This window comes from Cervus elaphus, chromosome 4 (genome assembly GCF_910594005.1).
Source record: "Cervus elaphus chromosome 4, mCerEla1.1, whole genome shotgun sequence".
NCBI classification, from domain to species: Eukaryota; Metazoa; Chordata; class Mammalia; order Artiodactyla; family Cervidae; genus Cervus; species Cervus elaphus.
In genome coordinates, this window is record NC_057818.1 from 37,398,272 (window position 1) to 37,416,646 (window position 18,375).

The following is an 18,375-nucleotide window of genomic DNA, read 5'->3' on the forward strand; positions in this document are numbered from 1 at the left end:
TACGGTCTTTCAGGAAGACAGCTGATTACTGCGCTTGTGCTCTATTTCATGGTGTCATTGCCCCTGCCTGTACTGAGGCACAGTAGTATTTAAAAGCATAGGCTCTTGAGTTTGCCTCTTGGGTGAAGTTCTGGCTCCTATACCAAATGTTTAACTTCTCCATTCCTCAGTTTCTTTATAAAGTGGAAAGAAAACTAGAATGATCCCCTAAGGGTTGTTATAAAAATTACATAAGTTAATCAGCATAAAACTACTTAGTTCCTGGCACACAGGAGCTAAATGCCTAGTAAGTGTTAACCCTGTATTAGTCATACTAGTCCTGATACTGCTTTGTTCTTCTGCCTCTGGTTAACTGGATCCATACCTTTTTGCTTTTTCAAATTCATGGTCCTTTAATTATTCTCTTTCTTTTTTTTATTTGTAATTTAATTTTTAATTTTAATTCTTATTTTTGATTTTTATTTTCTGTTGTAGTTGACTTACAATGTTTTGTTAGTTTCAGGTAAACAGCAAAGGGATTCAGTTTTATAGATATAATTACCCTCTTTCTCCAGCATCAAAACCTTTTCTCATACCCACTAGAATATGAGTTTTCTGTAATGTTCCTCATCTCTTAAAAAACAATTTTCTTTGACCACACATCCCACATATACACTATTTCCACTTCCTCTCCTATTCCCTCTTAAACCCATTCCAATCAGGTTTTATCATCCCACTCTCCAGAAATAGCTCTTGTCAGCACCACCAATGGCCTCTCCAAAGTCAATTCCCATGCCTGTTTCACTCACTCAGCTTATCGGCAGTATTTGACAGCCTTTGAAACACTTTCTTCCCTCGGCTGTCAGGACACCACGCACATCTCTCTTGCTTTATTGGCCTTTTCTCTTCTCATTTTCTTGACCTCCTAATGTTGGAGACTTCTAGAAGTCAATCATTAGATCTCTTCTCTATCATAACTCAATTTCCAGTTGATCCCCATCCAGTCACATTGCTCTATATACTTCTACGTGTTGACTTTATTCCAAGTTCCTATTACCCAACTGTCTACTTGACAGTCACAACAGGCATCTCAGACATAACATGTCTGAAGTCAAATTTTGATTCTCCCCTTCCCATCCCCATCTTCTGCCCCCAGTTCTCTTTCCAGATTCTTCCTCATCTAAGCAAAATGAAATCTCCATTCTTCCAGTTACTTAAGCTAAAATACCTCTGAGGGTTTGTGTTTTTTGACCTTGATAACAATCTGTCATCAGGTCATGTTACTCTGACCTTTGAAATATATCCAGAATCCAGCCACTTCTCAATACAGCGATTGCTATCACTTTGAACCAAAGCATTTGTTGCCTTGATTGTCATAACAGTTTGCCAGCAATTCTCTCTACTTCTCTCATTGCTCCTCATACTTGAGTCTTCACACACCAGCCAGATTTAAACATAAGCCCTATATTACACCTTTGCTCAAAACCATCCAGTGACTGACTTCCCATTTCTACATTTCACGATGCTTATAAGGCCCTTTGTGGTCTATCCTGGCTGTGTGTCTGACCCATCCTTCTCTTGCTTTCTCTGCTTTGATCACACTAAGTTCCTTTCCCTCCCTAAAACAGACTGATCATGCTGCTATGTCATGGGTTTGTGCTCACATCACTCCCGGTATGCCTTTCCTTCAGGGATCCACATGTCTCAGTCTCTTAACGTTATAAAGTCTTTGCTCAAATATAACCTTATTAGATCTTTCTTGATCACCCTGTATAAAACTTGGATCCCATCTCTAACCCTCTCACCTGCTCTTCCTTTCTAACATTTATCACCTGACTGACATTTGTTCTTCTATCATGGAATGCAATCCTCCATGAGGATAGGTATTTTGTCTGCTGTATTCCCAGTGCCTGGAAAAATGCCTGCCCCATTGATTAATCAAGATAATTCAGGCAAGTCACAATAAATATTGCCCCTTGACATTTATTTATTACATTCTGTGTTTTTATTGATTTCTATACCACTCTCCTGATCCCTGGGTTGGGAAGACTCCTAGAGAAGGAAATAGTAACCCACTCCAGTATTCTTCCCTGGGAAATCCCATTGACAGAGGAGCCTGGCCAGCTACATTCATTGCAAAGAGTCAGACATGACTTAGCAACTAAGCACTCCTTCCTCAGTCTTCTTAAATGTCCTTTAAATCCCCTGAGAGAATCTTAATTGGATTAAGATTGAAGCACCATTCAGAATGAAGCAGCCCTATTGGGCAAGCTCTTAAGCCAAGTCACCGTTTAGGCTTCTGGCCACAGTTTATCACTGAATCCTCTGATCCCTTCCCCGGTAGATTCCACTTTTGCCTGAAACCAGTTAATTTGAGTTTGTTTTATAGAAATGGATTTTATTTCATTTGGAACTTTTAGAAATTTACATAAAACTGCAGTGAGGATAAAGGCAACAGGAAACATTTTCATATGTTTTCAAACTGAAGCACCCAGCCATCTGCCATTGTGGATAGTACGGAAAGAATACCCAGTGCCTGCTGGCATCTGGCACATGAGGTTCTCCTGCCTGACGCCATCATTTCCTTGGCAGGTAAGAGGCAACCTTGCTTTGCATCGTTTCTCGTGTTTTCTTTCTCTGGACCACAAGAGGGCATTCTTTCATCATTTTCAACTTGGATTATACCAACACTTAGTAGAGATGCACCTCAGTCATTTAAACAGGAAGTTAGACTATGAATGCCAAAATCATTTACCAAAGTTAGTGAAACTCTAGGCTTACATTTTGCTCCCAGATTCATGGAACCAAAACACATCCTTGAAAGGAAAGTCATCAGTTTATAAATGATATGGGGAAAATTTCCAGGTTAGTTATATGGATCAAAAAATGAAGCACTATTTGTGGAAGGCTGTTTTTAGGTATTAGGAGTACTGTTTCCTTTGGTGAATTCATTCATTATAGCAGATGTAGTCATAGATGTGTTGGTTTATTTGCAGATAACTAAATCAGAAGATTGAAGTGGAAAAGATTTTTATTAACTTTTCATTTCAAGGTATCTGTATTAACGAACAACAAAGTTGAAGGAAGGAGGACACTCATATAGGCATGGTAGTCATTGTGTAGTAATAAAGCTAATATATATCACAAACAAGCAGAGAGTAGCAATTATTAAACAAGTCCCTTAGGTCAGACAGATTCTGTCGTTTCTTCCTCTGAGCAATTCCCTTCTGCCATAAACCACAGAGAGGTAATTAAAGAAAAATAGATCATTGAGGAGTTGGATGCTCTCTAGCCAGATTTATTCCTAAAAATATATCCCTAAAGAGAGAGGAATTAAATTGTGTAGAGGACCTTAAAGAATACTGTCTGGCATCTTTCTAACTTTCTGTCTGGGTTTACATCCTAAGAGCCCTTTTGAGTCTAGTCAGATTTTGCCATGATAGCAATCATAAGAATTGGTTACATTATTTAATAAAGCTATGCAAAAACATATGAATTTAGTCTGTTCTCTACTATCCATTCCTCGTGGAAAAAGAAAAACACAGATCTTAAAAACTAAAGCAAATAAAGGAAGCTCAAAATAGAAACCAAGATTTGGTTACATTTTTAGGAGGAAGTCCAGTCTTGTGAATCTTATTTTATGGCTTTGATCTGGTTGTCCATTGGGATGGATTTGCCCAAGTGATGGCCCACAGAAAGGCCAAATTTCTTACTTTTCTGCTCATCCTGCACCTCCTTTTTCATTAAGAATCCTGCCTGGAAGTTTAGGTCAAAGAAGCTACTTGGAGCAAAATACAGCGGCATCTCATCCCAAATATTCTCCAGGCGTTTCTTCCATCCTTCTAGGATCTGAACTCGGGCATCCTCGGGAGTGTGCCCAATGCTGTATGTCAGCTGAGGTTCCAAGACTTGGAAGCCACAGAAGTGCAGAGTGCCACTCTGGGGACACACAGAGCACAGAGGTGAGTCACAGGCCAAACGCCACACGCCTTGTACCACAGACAGCGAAAGTTAATCTGGGATTCCCAGTAGGACACCCTGATGTGAAGGCCTTGAGAATTAGTTCATAGCTCCATCCTCTCACCTTGTGCTCTCTGTACCTAGCTGTTATTCCTATTTTAGCCTGTTCAGCTGTACTCTTCTCTTAGTGAATGAAGCCTTTGAAACTGTGCCAACCTGGCACTATCTGCCAAAAGCACCCAAAGTTCTGTTACCTCAGGGAGGGTTTCAGCTTCTCGGCAGCTGACTGTTGCCAAGACCTGCAGAGGTGCATTTCTCTGCCTTTCCACATTACCAGACGAGTCTTCATAAACTATTCTTGCCATTTGTTCACCAGTGTTGTTACTAATATTGATTCCCTCATCCTGTAGATGGCCACCTCATGTGCTCTTCTTGCCAGCCTTAGGAGATTATCCTGAGTGTCCAGTGACCATCAATAAACCTGCTTCAGACTTCAGTTTTATTAGCTGAACTAAATAATTTCTTAACTTTTCTTGGGCTCTGATAGTCTGTGAGACTGTAGCAGCAACGTGGAGGAGGACAGGGAGATTGGTGAGAGATGCCAGTCACGTGGCTGTGCAAACCTGGGGGAGTCATCCACGCTATCCTCTGGCTAGGAGGAGAGAGTGGTATTTGACCGTGTACACACATGAGTTATTCTATAAGCCTGGGGTTCTGGGAAGACAGGTCAGTCCTAAGAGGAAGCCCCTTCTATAGTTCTTTCATCTTCATACCTCAAGTCTGTTTCGAAATCCTATCTGGAGGATCTGGACCCAATAGAAAATTCAGTTAATCCCCCTGAAGGGTCACTGAAAACTAGATACCTGAATTGGCCAGAGAATGATGTTCATGTCCCCATGGATACCCTGCAGAGAGTACATGGAGCCGCTGCCACCGGTGGTGATGGAAAGCACTGCCTTCTTATTCTGTAAAAGAAAAGTCATGAGCATCCACATCTCTTTGATGACAGGAAGTTAATGAAACAGCCCCAGGGAAAAGAATATAAAAGTCCCCCCACCCCACCCCACCCCACCCCACCCCGCTGCTGCCTAGATCGGCTCCTTGTATTACTTCATACATTGGCTCTTCTGAGCCGTGCAGTATGACTCTGCAAAAGTACCAGCCTGGAAAGTGGTACGCAGAGGGGCAGGCCCAGGATTCCACACTCTTGCATGTGGCAAGTCAGGTGAAGGCTGTCACGGTAATGCAAAATCAGTGCTGACTGCTGGTGCCTAGGTGGAGTGTTTTAAATCTGTCTCCTCACAGTACTAGGCATGTATTGATCTAGTGTATTGATCAAGCTTGTGATCAATGTGTATTGATCATGCTTGTGATCTAGGTCTCAAAAATGCTTCTTGTATAGTTTTGGGTGTCTAGAAAATGAAGACAGATTCCTTTTTTTAATGGACAAGTTCAAACATATCAGTACATAAAGGGAAAATATTATAATGATATATCCACCATCCTGCTTTAAATCTCAGTATTTTGCCATTCTAGGTTTATCTAATCTCCATACATCTCTCCCTAAGGGACCTGGAGCCTGACTGTGGTATCTAACTGCACTCAAAACTCTGTCTCAAGACAGAATCTTCCTAAAATCCAGGCATTAGGAAAAAAAAAACAAAAAACAATTATCCACCTACCCGGAAAGGCCCCTTATCATACATGGCAGCATACGTGTAAGCAAACTCCCCTATGAGCACCCGCTCAAACCAGCCTTTCAGGATGGCAGGGACTCCAAACCACTGCAGGGGGAACTGAGGGACAGAGGACAGAGAGGTTAGATCAGGAACTCCCCCCGCACAGAAGGCTCAGTGCTTAGCTGCTGTCCGTGACATCACTGAGGGGCAAACTTGCTTCAGGCCCTGTCATTCCTCTTGGAGAAGGTAGAACATTCAAGAAAAGAAAATTTTAAAGAAAATAATTGTCCTTAGTCAGTCAACTAGACACTCCTGTTCCTGTGTACAAATAACAAATACCGGGTGGGTGTGAAGAGAGCCACGTGAAATAAAGACTTGTTTCTGTGAAATATCATTTGGCAGCAAAGTCTAAACAGCAAGGATTGCAGGCAAAGTTGGCCTCAGTGTGTGACACCTAAATCAATATTTTCTTAATAACTTGCTTCAGTGGGTGTGGTATCACAAATATGAAACCTGTACCTTGTGCTCACGGATGTAAAATCCTATCATTTAGAATAAACAGAACCACTCACAAACGCTACCAAATGATCAGCATAACCAAGGTTCATCAGGGAATTCTCACAAGAAAGACCTACTGGGGCTCTTGTCCTGGTAAAAGTCGAGCAAGGCCACACCAGTATTTCTTCTTGACTCACTTAAAGGCTATGATGACAGGAACATGCCCAACGGTTAAAAGAAAAAGCTAGGACAGAGAAGAAATTTGTAGGACTTGGTAGTTCTCTCTTTGAAGAGTGGTAGACCTACAGGAAAGAGAGTAAGGAAGTAAAGTCTTGGACACGATTGAGAATGAGACCTGCATTCTTACCCTGAATCTGCCAATAATGTGAGGCATGACCTCTGCCACACAAGCCCCTTCCTCATCCGTAAAAAGAGGGGCTTGAGGGGTCTCTAGTAGCTTCTTATATTCTCACATTTAAGATGCTCCAGTTGTGACGGGCCATATCTGCCGCTTTTAGGATGTGTAGGTTATTCAAGCAAGTAGATTTGGTCCCCTGTGAATGCTCTACAGTGAGGGCTGAAAATAGAATTGATTGGCTTGCTTCATATTAAATGTTTACTCTCTCAAGTTCCTTTTGGAGAAGTGAGACAACTGAGCAGGGCCTAGCCCATGTGGCACGTTGGTAGAAATGAAGGCAGTCCTTCCTCAGGACATTTATTTTAATGTTGCCAGACTATCATTTCTAGCACACTGCTTTTGCTGGAATAAGACTCTTCCTGTCATCTGTTGCAAAACTGATATAATAAATACGCAAATCTGTGGAGTTTACATTGCCCTTCATTGTGTTGCTGTTTTGCAGTGTGCAACCTATACAGTTGTACTGGTAGTAAAGAAAATGTGTGCATTGGATAGAAGCTGAATTGAAAGGCTGTCCTTTCCAATTCTAAAATATGGTGATTCTTAGAAGCAGAACTGACAGTTGCTACTGCTCACTGCCTTGGCTGTGCTGCAATAAGAGAGTAGAAAATGTAGGGCACCGGCTAATGTTATGTGGCTTTGATTCATAGCAACAGATAGAATAAGGGACTTCAAAGGTTCTAACCAGGCTTTGCAGCTGATTGAATAACTGCAAAAATCACAGCCAGTATCAAACTTCTTATGAAGTTTCCAGTGTTGCACAGATTCCATGTTTAATACCAAAAGGCTGGTTGGGATTGGTAGCAGCAAAGTCACTGAGTACAGTCCAGCGTTGTCAGGAAAGGTGACTTAAAGAAGCATACCCAGTTTCAGTACTGACTGCTAAATGGTGAGGCAGCTTCCAGGAGGAGAAAGGCCATGGTTTTGCTGCTAGAACACATTAAGCAGGGCAGTGCACACCACTGGGAGCTCCCGTCACAGAGAGGTCAAGCTCTCGTGCCTCGCTCTACAAAACTGTTTTCAGGATGCTTATGGAGATGGGGTGAGAACTGCAAACTTGAGTGATTCCATGAGAAATTACTAATTGAAGAAAAGACTAAACACTCGGAAAAAGAGTTCAAGGTTCACATGTCATCTCTGCAGTCACAGTCATACTTTCAAAGAATATACAGCCAGCTTCATAACATCCATAAATCTGTGTAATACTGCACCTTTGAAGTAATTATCCTTCTTTAAGGAGAGTATGGTCAAGGGGCTGTGACTTTCCTAAGAGCACATAGCTAATTAGGTGTCAGGTCTGGGACAGAAAAAACGCAAGGGTGTCTCAACACCCCTTCTGATGTCTTACCACACCTGAAAAATCACAAGGTCTGCAGCTTCCAGCTTCTTTTGTTCGGCCACAATATCTGGGCTCAGACGGCCTTCTTTATAAGCTAAAACAGTCTCCGCAGGATACTGAAAGTTCCCGGGGTCCTTCAGTTTACCTGCAGAGAGGAAAAGAGAAGCTGACGCCAGAGGGCCGAGGCGGGGCCAGAAAGCCCACAAGGGAGAAGTTCCACAAAGACCTAATTAAAGGGGAGAGCCGCTCCCACCTGTGATGTCCTTTCTGGAGATGACTGGATTGAAGTTCATGGCATACAGGTCCGACACAGTGACCTCCCATCCTTTCCTCTTCAAAGCCTCTATGGCAGCCTCCTTCATGGCATAGTTGAAGGATGTCCTCTCTGAGTGGGCCAGTACGATCAGTGCTTTTCTGACTATTTAGACACACACAAGGCACATGGAGAAAATCAGTCACCAACCAGCAAAGCTCAGGCTGCAGGGGAGCCCAGCTGGGCTCCATAATGGAAGACGTGATTTCGTTAGACACTGGGCTATGCAACCCATCCACTGAATCCAGAAATATATTTTCTCCTTATAAGTACCGTCGATCAAAGGAGCGATTTTTAACTCACTGGGAAAACAGTAGCTAATCTAATAAATGGTGTTGGCATACTTAATCAACCATCTGCATAAAAATAAAATTATCCCCTTAGAAATCTAAAGTGTTGGAGGTCAGTACAGTGGTTATCCTCCATCAGGGAATAATGACTGGAAGGGGACAAAGCACCTGGGGTGCTGTCTGTGTTCTGTTTTTTTAAATATTTATATGGCTTCACTGGGTCTTAATTGCAGCACTTGGGAATCTATGGTCTTCATTACAGCTTGGAGGATTGTTGGGGCCTGTGGGATCTAGTTTCCTGAACCCGGACCCCATGCATTGGGAGCACAGAGTCTTAGCCACTGGACCACCAGGGAAGTCCCCTGTTCTATTTCTTGAAATGGATGCAGATTATACAAGCATGTGTTCAGTTGATGAAAATTCACTTAGAACTTGTACACGTTCCAGTGTGTCTATTATATTCAATACAAGTTTCCCACTAACATCACATACAGCAACAACTTACTCGAAGATTAAAGATCTAAATTTTAAAAACTGAAACTATTAGACTAGTATGGGATGCTCTATGTACTGTGTTGCTTTATGTCTCATTTTTAATTGAACATCAAGGGACTACAGTATTTAAATTCTAAACTCTGCCAATACCTTTATCTAGACGCTTGCTGTCACTTTTGTCTTTCATGAAATTTTTGTTGCCAAGAAAGGCAGGATTACACTTTTCTCTTCTAGATTGAGTTGGTGTAGTGTATCATTGGTTATCAAAATACTCATAGCTTTGGGACTTTGAAATGGTAAATGTTTACAATTTGTGAAAAAACCATGACACATAACTGAATGATCTTAATCATAAAAAAATGGATGCTTAATTGTTTAAATATGCAAATAGGACCTAGAAAGGACACATCAAAAGGTAAACTGATTATGGATAACTTTTTTTGCTTCTTGTGTTTTTTGGTTTCCTATTATGCACATGTTAACTTTTAAGAAATGTTATTTTTAAAACCTTAAAAAGCATGAGACGAAAGGGAGAAGTTGTATAACCTCTGGACAGAGGCTACTTTTTAAGAAAGACTACAGCCTGGAGAAGGAAATGGCAACCCACTCCAGTATTCTTGCCTGGAAAATCCCATGAACGGAGGAGCCTGGTAGGCTACAGTCCATGGGGTCACAAACAGTCAGACATGACTGAGTGACCAAAAAAAAAAAGTACAGCTTCAGAAACCATGAAGGAAAAGCTTGACAGATAAAGCCCCAGAAACATTAAAAATTGTGTTTAATGAACGGTTCCGTAAACAGAGTACCAGACAGGTACTCTGACAACCAGGAGAAGATGTTCACAACTCTTACCAAAAAGAGTTAAAATCCCCCCAAAATGCCTACAAATAATTAGAAAAAGACAATGCAATAGGAAAATAAGGATACGATTCAGAGAAGGAAATTGCAAAAACAATAAACAAATGAGAAGGTGCCCTGGCAGGCCTGTGAGGAAGAACAGATTAAAATGAGATATCATTATTTACTGATCGATTGGCAAAACAACTTAAGACAAATTACGTCAAGGGCTATTAAGAGTGCAGGAAAACTGGCACATTGCCAGTGGGAATATGTGTTGCTTCAGCCTTTGGTGAGAGTAATCAAGCTGAATCTTTAGACATTTTAAAGACACGTAAATCTTTGATCTAGTTGTCCAACTTTGGGGAATCTGTCCTACAGACTGTAAGTATCAGGACAGATGGGCAAGGATGTGTACTGAACCCTTGGACCCTTGTAGTCATTAGCAAAAATTAAACATAGCCTCAATTGCCTGTTTATAGAGCACATTTGAATAAATTTTATGATATATTCTACTGGAATGAGAAGTCAAGTGGGCCTTAGGAAGCATCACTATGAACAAAGCTAGTGGAGGTGATGGAATTCAAGTTGAGCTATTTCAAATCCTAAAAGATGATACTGTTAAAGTGCTGCACTCAATATACTAGTAAATTTGGAAAACTCAGCAGTGACCACAGGACTGGAAAAGGTCAGTTTTCATTCCAGTCCCAGAGAAAGGCAATGCCAAAGAGTGCTCAAACTACTGCACAATTGCACTCATCTCACATGCTAGCAAAGTAAGGCTCAAAATTCAACAAGCCAGGCTTCAACAGGATGTGAACTGTGAATTCCCAGATGTTCAAGCTGGATTTAGAAAAGGCAGAGTAACCAGAGATCAAATTGCCAGCATCCACTGGATCATCGAAAAAGCAAAAGAGTTCCAGAAAAACATCTACTTCTGCTTTATTGACTATGCCAAAGCCTTTGACTGTGTGGATTACGACAAATTTTCCACAAACTGTGTGGAAAATTCTGAAAGAGATGGGAATACCAGACCATGCCTCCTGCCTCCTGAGAAATCTGTATGCAGGTCAAGAAGCAACAGTTAGAACTGGACATGGAACAACAGTACTGGTTCCAAATAGGAAAAGGAGTACGTCAATGCTGTATATTGTCACCCTGCTTATTTAACTTATAATGCAGAGTACATCATGAGAAACGCTGGACTGGAGGAAGCACAAGCTGGAATCAAGATTGCTGGGAGAAATATCAATAACCTCAGATATGCAGATGACATCACACTTATGGCAGAAAGCAAAGAAGAGCTAAGGAGCCTCTTGATGAAAGACGAGAGTGAAAAAGTCAGCTTAAAACTCAACATTCGGAAAACTAACATCATGGCATCTGGTCCCATCACTTTATGGCAAATAGATGGGGAAACAATGGAAACAGTGAGAGACTTTATTTTTGGGGGCTCCAAAATCACTGCAGATGGTGACTGCAGCCATGAAATTAAAAGACACTTGCTCCTTGGAAGAAAAGTTATGACCAACCTAGACAGCATATTAAAAAACAGAGACATTACTTTGTCAACAAAGGTCCGTCTAGTCAAAGCTTTGGTTTTGGGAGGTGGGGGTGGGGGGGGATCGGGATGGGGAATACATGTAAATCCATGGCTGATTCATGACAATGTATGGCAAAAACCACTACAATATTGTAAAGTAATTTGGCCTCCAACTAATAAAAATAAATGGAAAAAAAAAAAAAAGCTTTGGTTTTTCCAGTAGTCATGTATGGATATGAGAGTTGGACTATAAAGAAAGCTGAGTGCTGAAGAATTGATGCTTTTGAACTGTGGTGTTGGATAAGACTCTTGAGAGTCCCTTGGACTGCAAGGAGATCCAACCAGTCCATCCTAAAGGAAAACAGTCCTGAATATTCATTGGAAGGACTGATCCTGAAGCTCCAATACTTTGGTCACCTGATGTTGAAAACTGACTCATTTGAAAAGACCCTGATGTTGGGAAAGATTGAAGGCAGGAGGAAAAGAGGACGACAGAGGATAAGATGGTTGGATGGCATCACCGACTCAATGGACATGAGTTTGAGTAAGCTCCGGGAGCTGGTGATGGACAGGGAAGCCTGGCGTGCTGCAGTCCATGGGGTCGCAAAGAGTCAGACACGACTGAGCGACTGAACTGAACAGAATATTATGCTGTTAACAAGAATGAGTTTGCTGTGTGTATTGATATACTGTCACCCTGAAAGATATCCGGGATATATCATTAAATGATAAAATGGGGACTTCCCTGGCAGTCCAGTGGTTAAGACCTCCTTCCAATTCAGGGAGTGTGGATTCAGTCTCTGGTGGGGGAGCTAAGATCCCATGTGCCTTGTGGCAAAAAAAAAAACCAAAACATAAAACAAGTAATATTCTAACAAACTCAATAAAGACTTTAAAAAATGGTCCACATTTAAAAAATCTTTATAACGTGAATGTGAATCTACTTTTATAAAAAAGAAACTCCATATTTGTAGGTAGATTGCAGTCTATTGCTCTGAAGAGAAAAAGATGTGGCATGATCACCTGACACCGTTAACAGTTTTCTTAGGCAAGTAAGAGATGGCAAGGGGGTAGATGCAGAGGGGCAGATGAGCTTTTTCTTGGACATCCTTTGTGTTAATAAAGTCATTAGAACATCCCTATTCTGCAACAAGAGCATGTAAAGGGTGCTTACGACATGCTGAGCATTGTTCTAAGTATTCTGTATGCTTTTTCAGTTGTCACAACAACCCTGTGCGGTAAACAGAATTAATGTCATTAGGGATGGGAAGATTGAGGCACAGAAACTTTAAGCAAGTTACCCAGATTTACCTCTTAAATGGTGAAGCTGGAATAACTTGAAAATATATAGAGAGAAATCCACACAACAGCATGCAGGGCATGGGGAAGAGTACCAGAGAAAGGAAGCTTACCACCACCATCCTCCTGAAACGAGCTACAATTTCACATCTTCCTAACTCTTTAAAAGCAGTGACTGTGGGTGGACTGAGGAGAGTACACCTGCAACTTCTTACAGTATTGTTTGAAGAAAACGAGGGCACCTGTAAGCCTTTGGTTCTCTCCCTGATTTCAGCATTAACCACACTTGGCATAGGCATCTCCCATTGGCTTAAACATGTGTAAGCTTTAGGTTCCCGCTTATCAAAAAAAAAAAAAAAAAGGATTCCCAAGCTTGGCCTGGCCTTTTGGACTCCATAAACTCAGATTCCGTGGGGTATAAATTTGGTGAGGATTTAAATGCTACAGAAGTGATTTAGTTTCTTCTGATATAGCCCGGGAAAATGAAAAGGAATTCCTGAGGCTGCTTCAACAAATTCCCACCCGATTTCTTATCAACTCATGGACTGAACACTACTAAGAGCAACGTAAGTATATGAAACTCTAACATGCGTTTTCTTTGTGATTTGTCTTTGCATTAGTCATATCAGTTTACTAAATACTGCTTTGTCAGTTTTTATTCTCTTGGCTTACTTCTTACCTACATATGAATATTTTAATTTTTAAATTTATATATATATAGTTTCACTTCTTACCAACATTAACAAACATTTTATAAGTAGTAAAACATAAAGGTGATTCCCAGGAAATGAGAAAGTCAAGACATTTATCTCTCACTTTCAAAGAGCTTACACCTACTAACTACAGTACAGCCATGCCTGTTACCTTAAAAAAAAAAAAAAGACGAGATTCAAACAGGAAGAATATATTCACAAAAAATATAACCAATAGAGTTCAAAATCTGTAATATATAGATTTCTTAAAAACAACCCAGTAGAAAAATGGTCAGAGGGTATAAATGGGCAATCAAGAGAACAGTTGTGCATATTTGCTGGAGGTAAGGGTAAAGCAAGAGATAAGCCCACCTCTCTAATTTTCAGGTCATTTTTCATGGCCAAATCTGAGTTTTTTTGGACTCAGAGGGCTCAGTTTCCCTTCCTGCCATTTAACTAGCTACACAAGCTTGACTTTATCAGAATTTACTCAAAGAAAGGCATAAGGCACATACACAAGTAACTAACAGGAAAACTGTTCACTTCAGGGCCAGCCCCTCAGGAAAGGCCTTGAGAAGGAGCTGCATTTGAGCTGAGTCTTGGAAGACAAATGGGGTTATTATCAGTACCTCTAATTTACCCTTCAGTTTTGCTTGTCCTGCACGTGATTAACCCATCTGCTAGAAGCGACTATGTAACACAGCTAAGCACATCTTGTTAATGCCTCTCTCTCCCTGCACCAGTTCCTTTTCAGGTCTCAATCCCTAAGCAATATGCTCCTAGTCCATCCTCATTTCTGTGTCCCCACCATCCTACACCTTCTATTTCCACTCTACATTCACACCAGCCAGCCTTCTTTCCCCACCTTGAAATGCTAATATTCTCACTGACCCAGCCTCCCCACCTTGGTTTACTGAGCACTTAGGATGCACCTGGCACCTCTCTAGGCATTTGGGATACATCAATATATCAACACAAAACAAATCTTTGCCATTTCCTACTCCAGAGGATCTTCCCTACTCAGGGATTGAAGCCGTATCTCCTGCATTGGCAGGCGGATTCTTTACCACTACACCACCTAGGAAGCTTAATACTAGTTATACAAGATCTAAATCTTCCCATTTTCCCTCACTAGCTCCCCCAACCTTTTTTTTTTTTTTTTTGGTCTTAAGTTACGCATAGACACAGAACATTCTATAGGATTGGAGAATGGGGAAATAGTTCTTGTCCTAGTATTTCAAGAGGGATATTGATGCCCTCCAGACAGCTGAGTAACAAATAACCTAGAGGGAAACAGCCACTAATCTGGAAGCCTTGTCAGCCAAGCCCTACCCCTTAGGCCCTGAAACCTTGGGTGGGCTTCCAGTCCCCAGCGTAGCCCTTTTCTCTTGGGCACCTAATTAGTCTCTCAACTCCAAAAGCAATGTCTTTCCTCACCCACTTACTTTTAGCAAGATGAGGTTGTGTGTTTGTGTGTGTGTTTTCAGAAGGTATAACTAGGTTCATAGGGAAGGAAATTACAAAAAGGTAGAATTCTGCCTTCTAGGAAGGAAATAGATATCTAGATTTTAGCTCATCATCCAACCTCAGAGCAAGGCTGTCTGGAAAACAGGGATTCCAGACCCAGCAGGTGTTGCAGCTGGTCCAGTATGTGTGAGAGGCCATCCACACATTAGATTCAAGTTGTGGTGATCTCCAAGGTCCCCCTACGGTTAACGGTGGAGAAGGGAGGCTCTGTCACTCAACGAGCACCCAGATCAGGTTTGCCCATTCCACGGGTTACAGTCTGAAAAGTCTCCTGGCCCAGCAGCCTGGAGCTGGGTCTGATGTCCATCAAACAAAAGGGAACAGCTTCCCCAGCTCAAGCACCCCCATCGCCAGATCTTCCAATTTTCCTTCAGAAGTTAGGAACATGGAGAAGGAAATGGCAACCCACTCCAGTATCCTTGCTCCGGAAAACCCATGGGGAGTCTGGTGTGCAACGGTCCATGGAGTACAAAAGGGCTGGACACGGCTTAGTGACTAAACAACAGTAAATGGCAGTTCTAGCCAATGTATGAGAAAAACTTGTAAGGAATTGGGGGTTGGGGCTGAAGCCAAAATCCTATTGTTTACAGATGTGAATGTCTATTTAGAAAAACCAAAATAAACGCAAGCAAATATTTAAACTAAAAAAAAAAAGAAGTTGGGAACCCACATTTTAAAGTGAAATCGCCTATATGTATTTTAAATGTTAGCAACTTATTCCAAAAGATTTTAAATACTATTAAAGTCAAACAGGGTGTGCAAGTGGGCCAATTTGGTCTCTGACGGCTGATTCTGACCCCAGAGGGAAGGAACCTTTTGCTTCCAAGGTCAATTATCTCCTAACGGCCCACCGTAGTTTCTGGGGGCGGGGTAGAAACAGGGGCCCCTCCTCTCCCGGCATCTGCCAGGGCTCATCCAGCTATCCTAATGCCTCCCCGTTTCCAGTTTTAAGCCGAGGAAGAAAACTACAAGCTCCTGCGAGGAACGAGGGCTGGGGACGGCAAGGCTCCTGGAGTGGTTGGGGGGCGGGGGTCGGACACTCACCAGCCATGGCTCGGGCGGCGCGCTGATTGGCTGGTCTGCTGGTTGCCCGGGTGACTCAAGCTGGGGAGGGGTGGGAGGCAAGGCCCTCAGGCTGCTTAGTGAGCTGCCACCTAGAAGGCGTCACCGTCACCGGTGCTGCCCGCCGCCTAGCGCCGGCTACTTTATACCCAGTCTGGCTGGTACGGCCCATAAACTAGCCAGCAAAGGCGGAGCCGCCGCTCAGGCCCTGGGGTGCAGGGCGGAGCACGCCTTGGCTGAGGTTCTAGGAAGAACTGGCAGTCTGAGTGCAGGTATAAGGACCCATGTGGAAGAAGGATTCCTAGGGGATGGGGCGTAAGGAACCCATGGGTCTGGGTGGGTGTGGGAGGCATGTCCTCTGGACCCTGTTCTGAAACCACCTCGGGACAAAAGGAGGAAGTGTCCGATGGAGTCCGGGGTTCCGTTGGGCGCGCTATCCAGGCTTCTCCTGGCTCCGGGAAATGGCTCTGAATTGGAATGGGCCGGCCAGAGAGAGGAGTGCAGTTCTTTAGACTCAGATTCGCTGAGTCACTGTGACTAGACTTAGGTTTCGAGGGCTGAGATGACCTGGGAGACTTGCTTCTAGAGAAATGAATTTGTTCGTGCTTTTGCAAGGTTCACATTTTGCACTTGGTGGGGCCGGGGGCGGGGGTGTCCCCTAGAATGCACTGCCCGGGTACAAACCCCTTCTCATAATCTGGAGAAGAGCTTTTTTTCATGAAGAGCTAGTCCAAGGCTTGTTATCATCGTCAGGGGAAGCATTTAAAGACTAGCCAAGGCAGATAAAAATGTAGTGCTTTTTACCCGAAGTACTACTTTGGACAATTGATCGAAACAGAGCAAAAGTTTTGAGTTTTTAAGATTCTCAAAGTTACAGTAAAGTCTTCATCCTACAGAAGGAAGACACTGTCAAGAGGCTAAGGAAAAAGAAATAGAACTTTAAAATACTAACATAGATGTCAGGCAAGTGTATGCTCCTCGGTTCTTTGTCTCGTCACAACAAAAATTTGTGAGTGATGGACATTAAAGCCCCTTGGCGAGCCACAGCTCTCAGAGGACAGACCATGTTATATCTCTTAAATAAATAAGTGTTACAGCTCAATTTATTTAGATAATAGCAGGAAAATCCATCTTCGAGGTGTGAGGGCATGTCCACCCAAAGACGCGAAGAGAAGAGCACCCCTTTTTTATATGTTTCTCTGTCCCTGGGCCTGTCTTATGTAAATTGGGCCAGCCAGGAGTGTTGTTTGTTTTACCTGAGGTTCTCACTCCTGTCCTGGACCTTCCTTTGTTCTATTTTTGCGGGCTTTTCCCTTCCAGGCCTTTTAGCCACCGCCATTCTGGACTCCTTTTCCCTATTCTAACTACTTAACATAACCTTCAGAGAGACTTCCCTGGTGATCCAGTGGTTGGATCACTCTGTGCATCAATTGCGGTATGCACGGGTTGGATCCCTGGTCTGGGAACTGGATCCCACATGTTAGCGCTGTGCTGGTGGAAAGAAAAAAGTATAACTGTCAGAAAATTTACAGGTGAAATTAAGAAGACTCAGAGGGAAGAAAGATGGGAAGCACACTAGGGGAGGAAGCAAAATTTAAGGGGGTGAGAAAACTCAAGAAGTAATCAAGATAACTTTTTAGTGCAATTTATTAAAAATGCATTTGAAGGCAAAAAGCTTGAAAAGATGAAAAATTAAAATGTTGAATAAAGATGGGCTTAGTACTTTTACCAAGCCAAGCCATGTTGCACCTAAAGCAAAAGGAAGAGTTAGTTGAAACGGATTGTTTTGTTTAAAAACAACATTCAGTCAAGTAAGTTTTAAAGCTCTTACTAGCTTTATTCAACAATTCAGGAATCCAGCAGCATTCAAGACTTAGCAGACAGAAAAGAGTTCTGAGGAGCTGTCCAAATTGAAGAATTTTCTAGGTGAAAGGAAGCAGGAACAAGAAGTTATACGAGGCAAAAGGTGGGTTAATTATTGCAAGTTTACTTTCCTTTAAGGGCTGGCAGGAATCTCTCAGGCAGATTACCCAAGATTCCAGGTTGACTAAATTTAAGAGTCCATTTCTGTGAGAACCAAAACTAATTAAGTTGAGGTTTAGTGACAGTCAGACATGACTGAGCAACTTCACTTTCACTTTTCACTTTTATGCATTGGAGAAGGAAATGGCAACCCACTCCAGTGTTCTTGCCTGGAGAATCCCAGGGATAGGGGAGACTGGTGGGCTTCTGTCTACGGGGTCGCACAGAGTCAGATACGACGGAAGTGACTTAGCAGTAGCAGTGACCTGAAACAGCCTAGGCAACTCCATTTTGGGCCTGTTTTGTTTTAAACAGTGTCCTCCTTTTGATCAGAGTCTCAGCCTGAGAGATGTGACTTTAAAAAAAAATTGTTTTTTTAAGTTTTGGTGCTACTCCCAGCAAAACTCTGGAATTCTCAGTTT

The 18,375-nt window shown here is 42.3% G+C and overlaps 1 protein-coding gene across 1 annotated transcript; it reads right to left on the reverse strand.

The window, feature by feature from the left end:
- Nucleotides 1–2,992: 2,992 nt before the first annotated feature.
- On the reverse strand, nucleotides 2,993–16,118 carry NQO1 (NAD(P)H quinone dehydrogenase 1). The gene is made up of 6 exons (XM_043898962.1): nucleotides 15,914–16,118; nucleotides 8,127–8,291; nucleotides 7,888–8,018; nucleotides 5,622–5,735; nucleotides 4,803–4,904; nucleotides 2,993–3,918 (listed from the first exon to the last, which is right to left on the reverse strand). Exons 1-6 carry the CDS (start codon nucleotides 15,918–15,920, stop codon nucleotides 3,613–3,615), a joined length of 825 nt encoding a protein of 274 aa, XP_043754897.1. The 5' UTR covers nucleotides 15,921–16,118; the 3' UTR covers nucleotides 2,993–3,612.
- Between the last annotated feature and the right edge of the window lie 2,257 nt (nucleotides 16,119–18,375).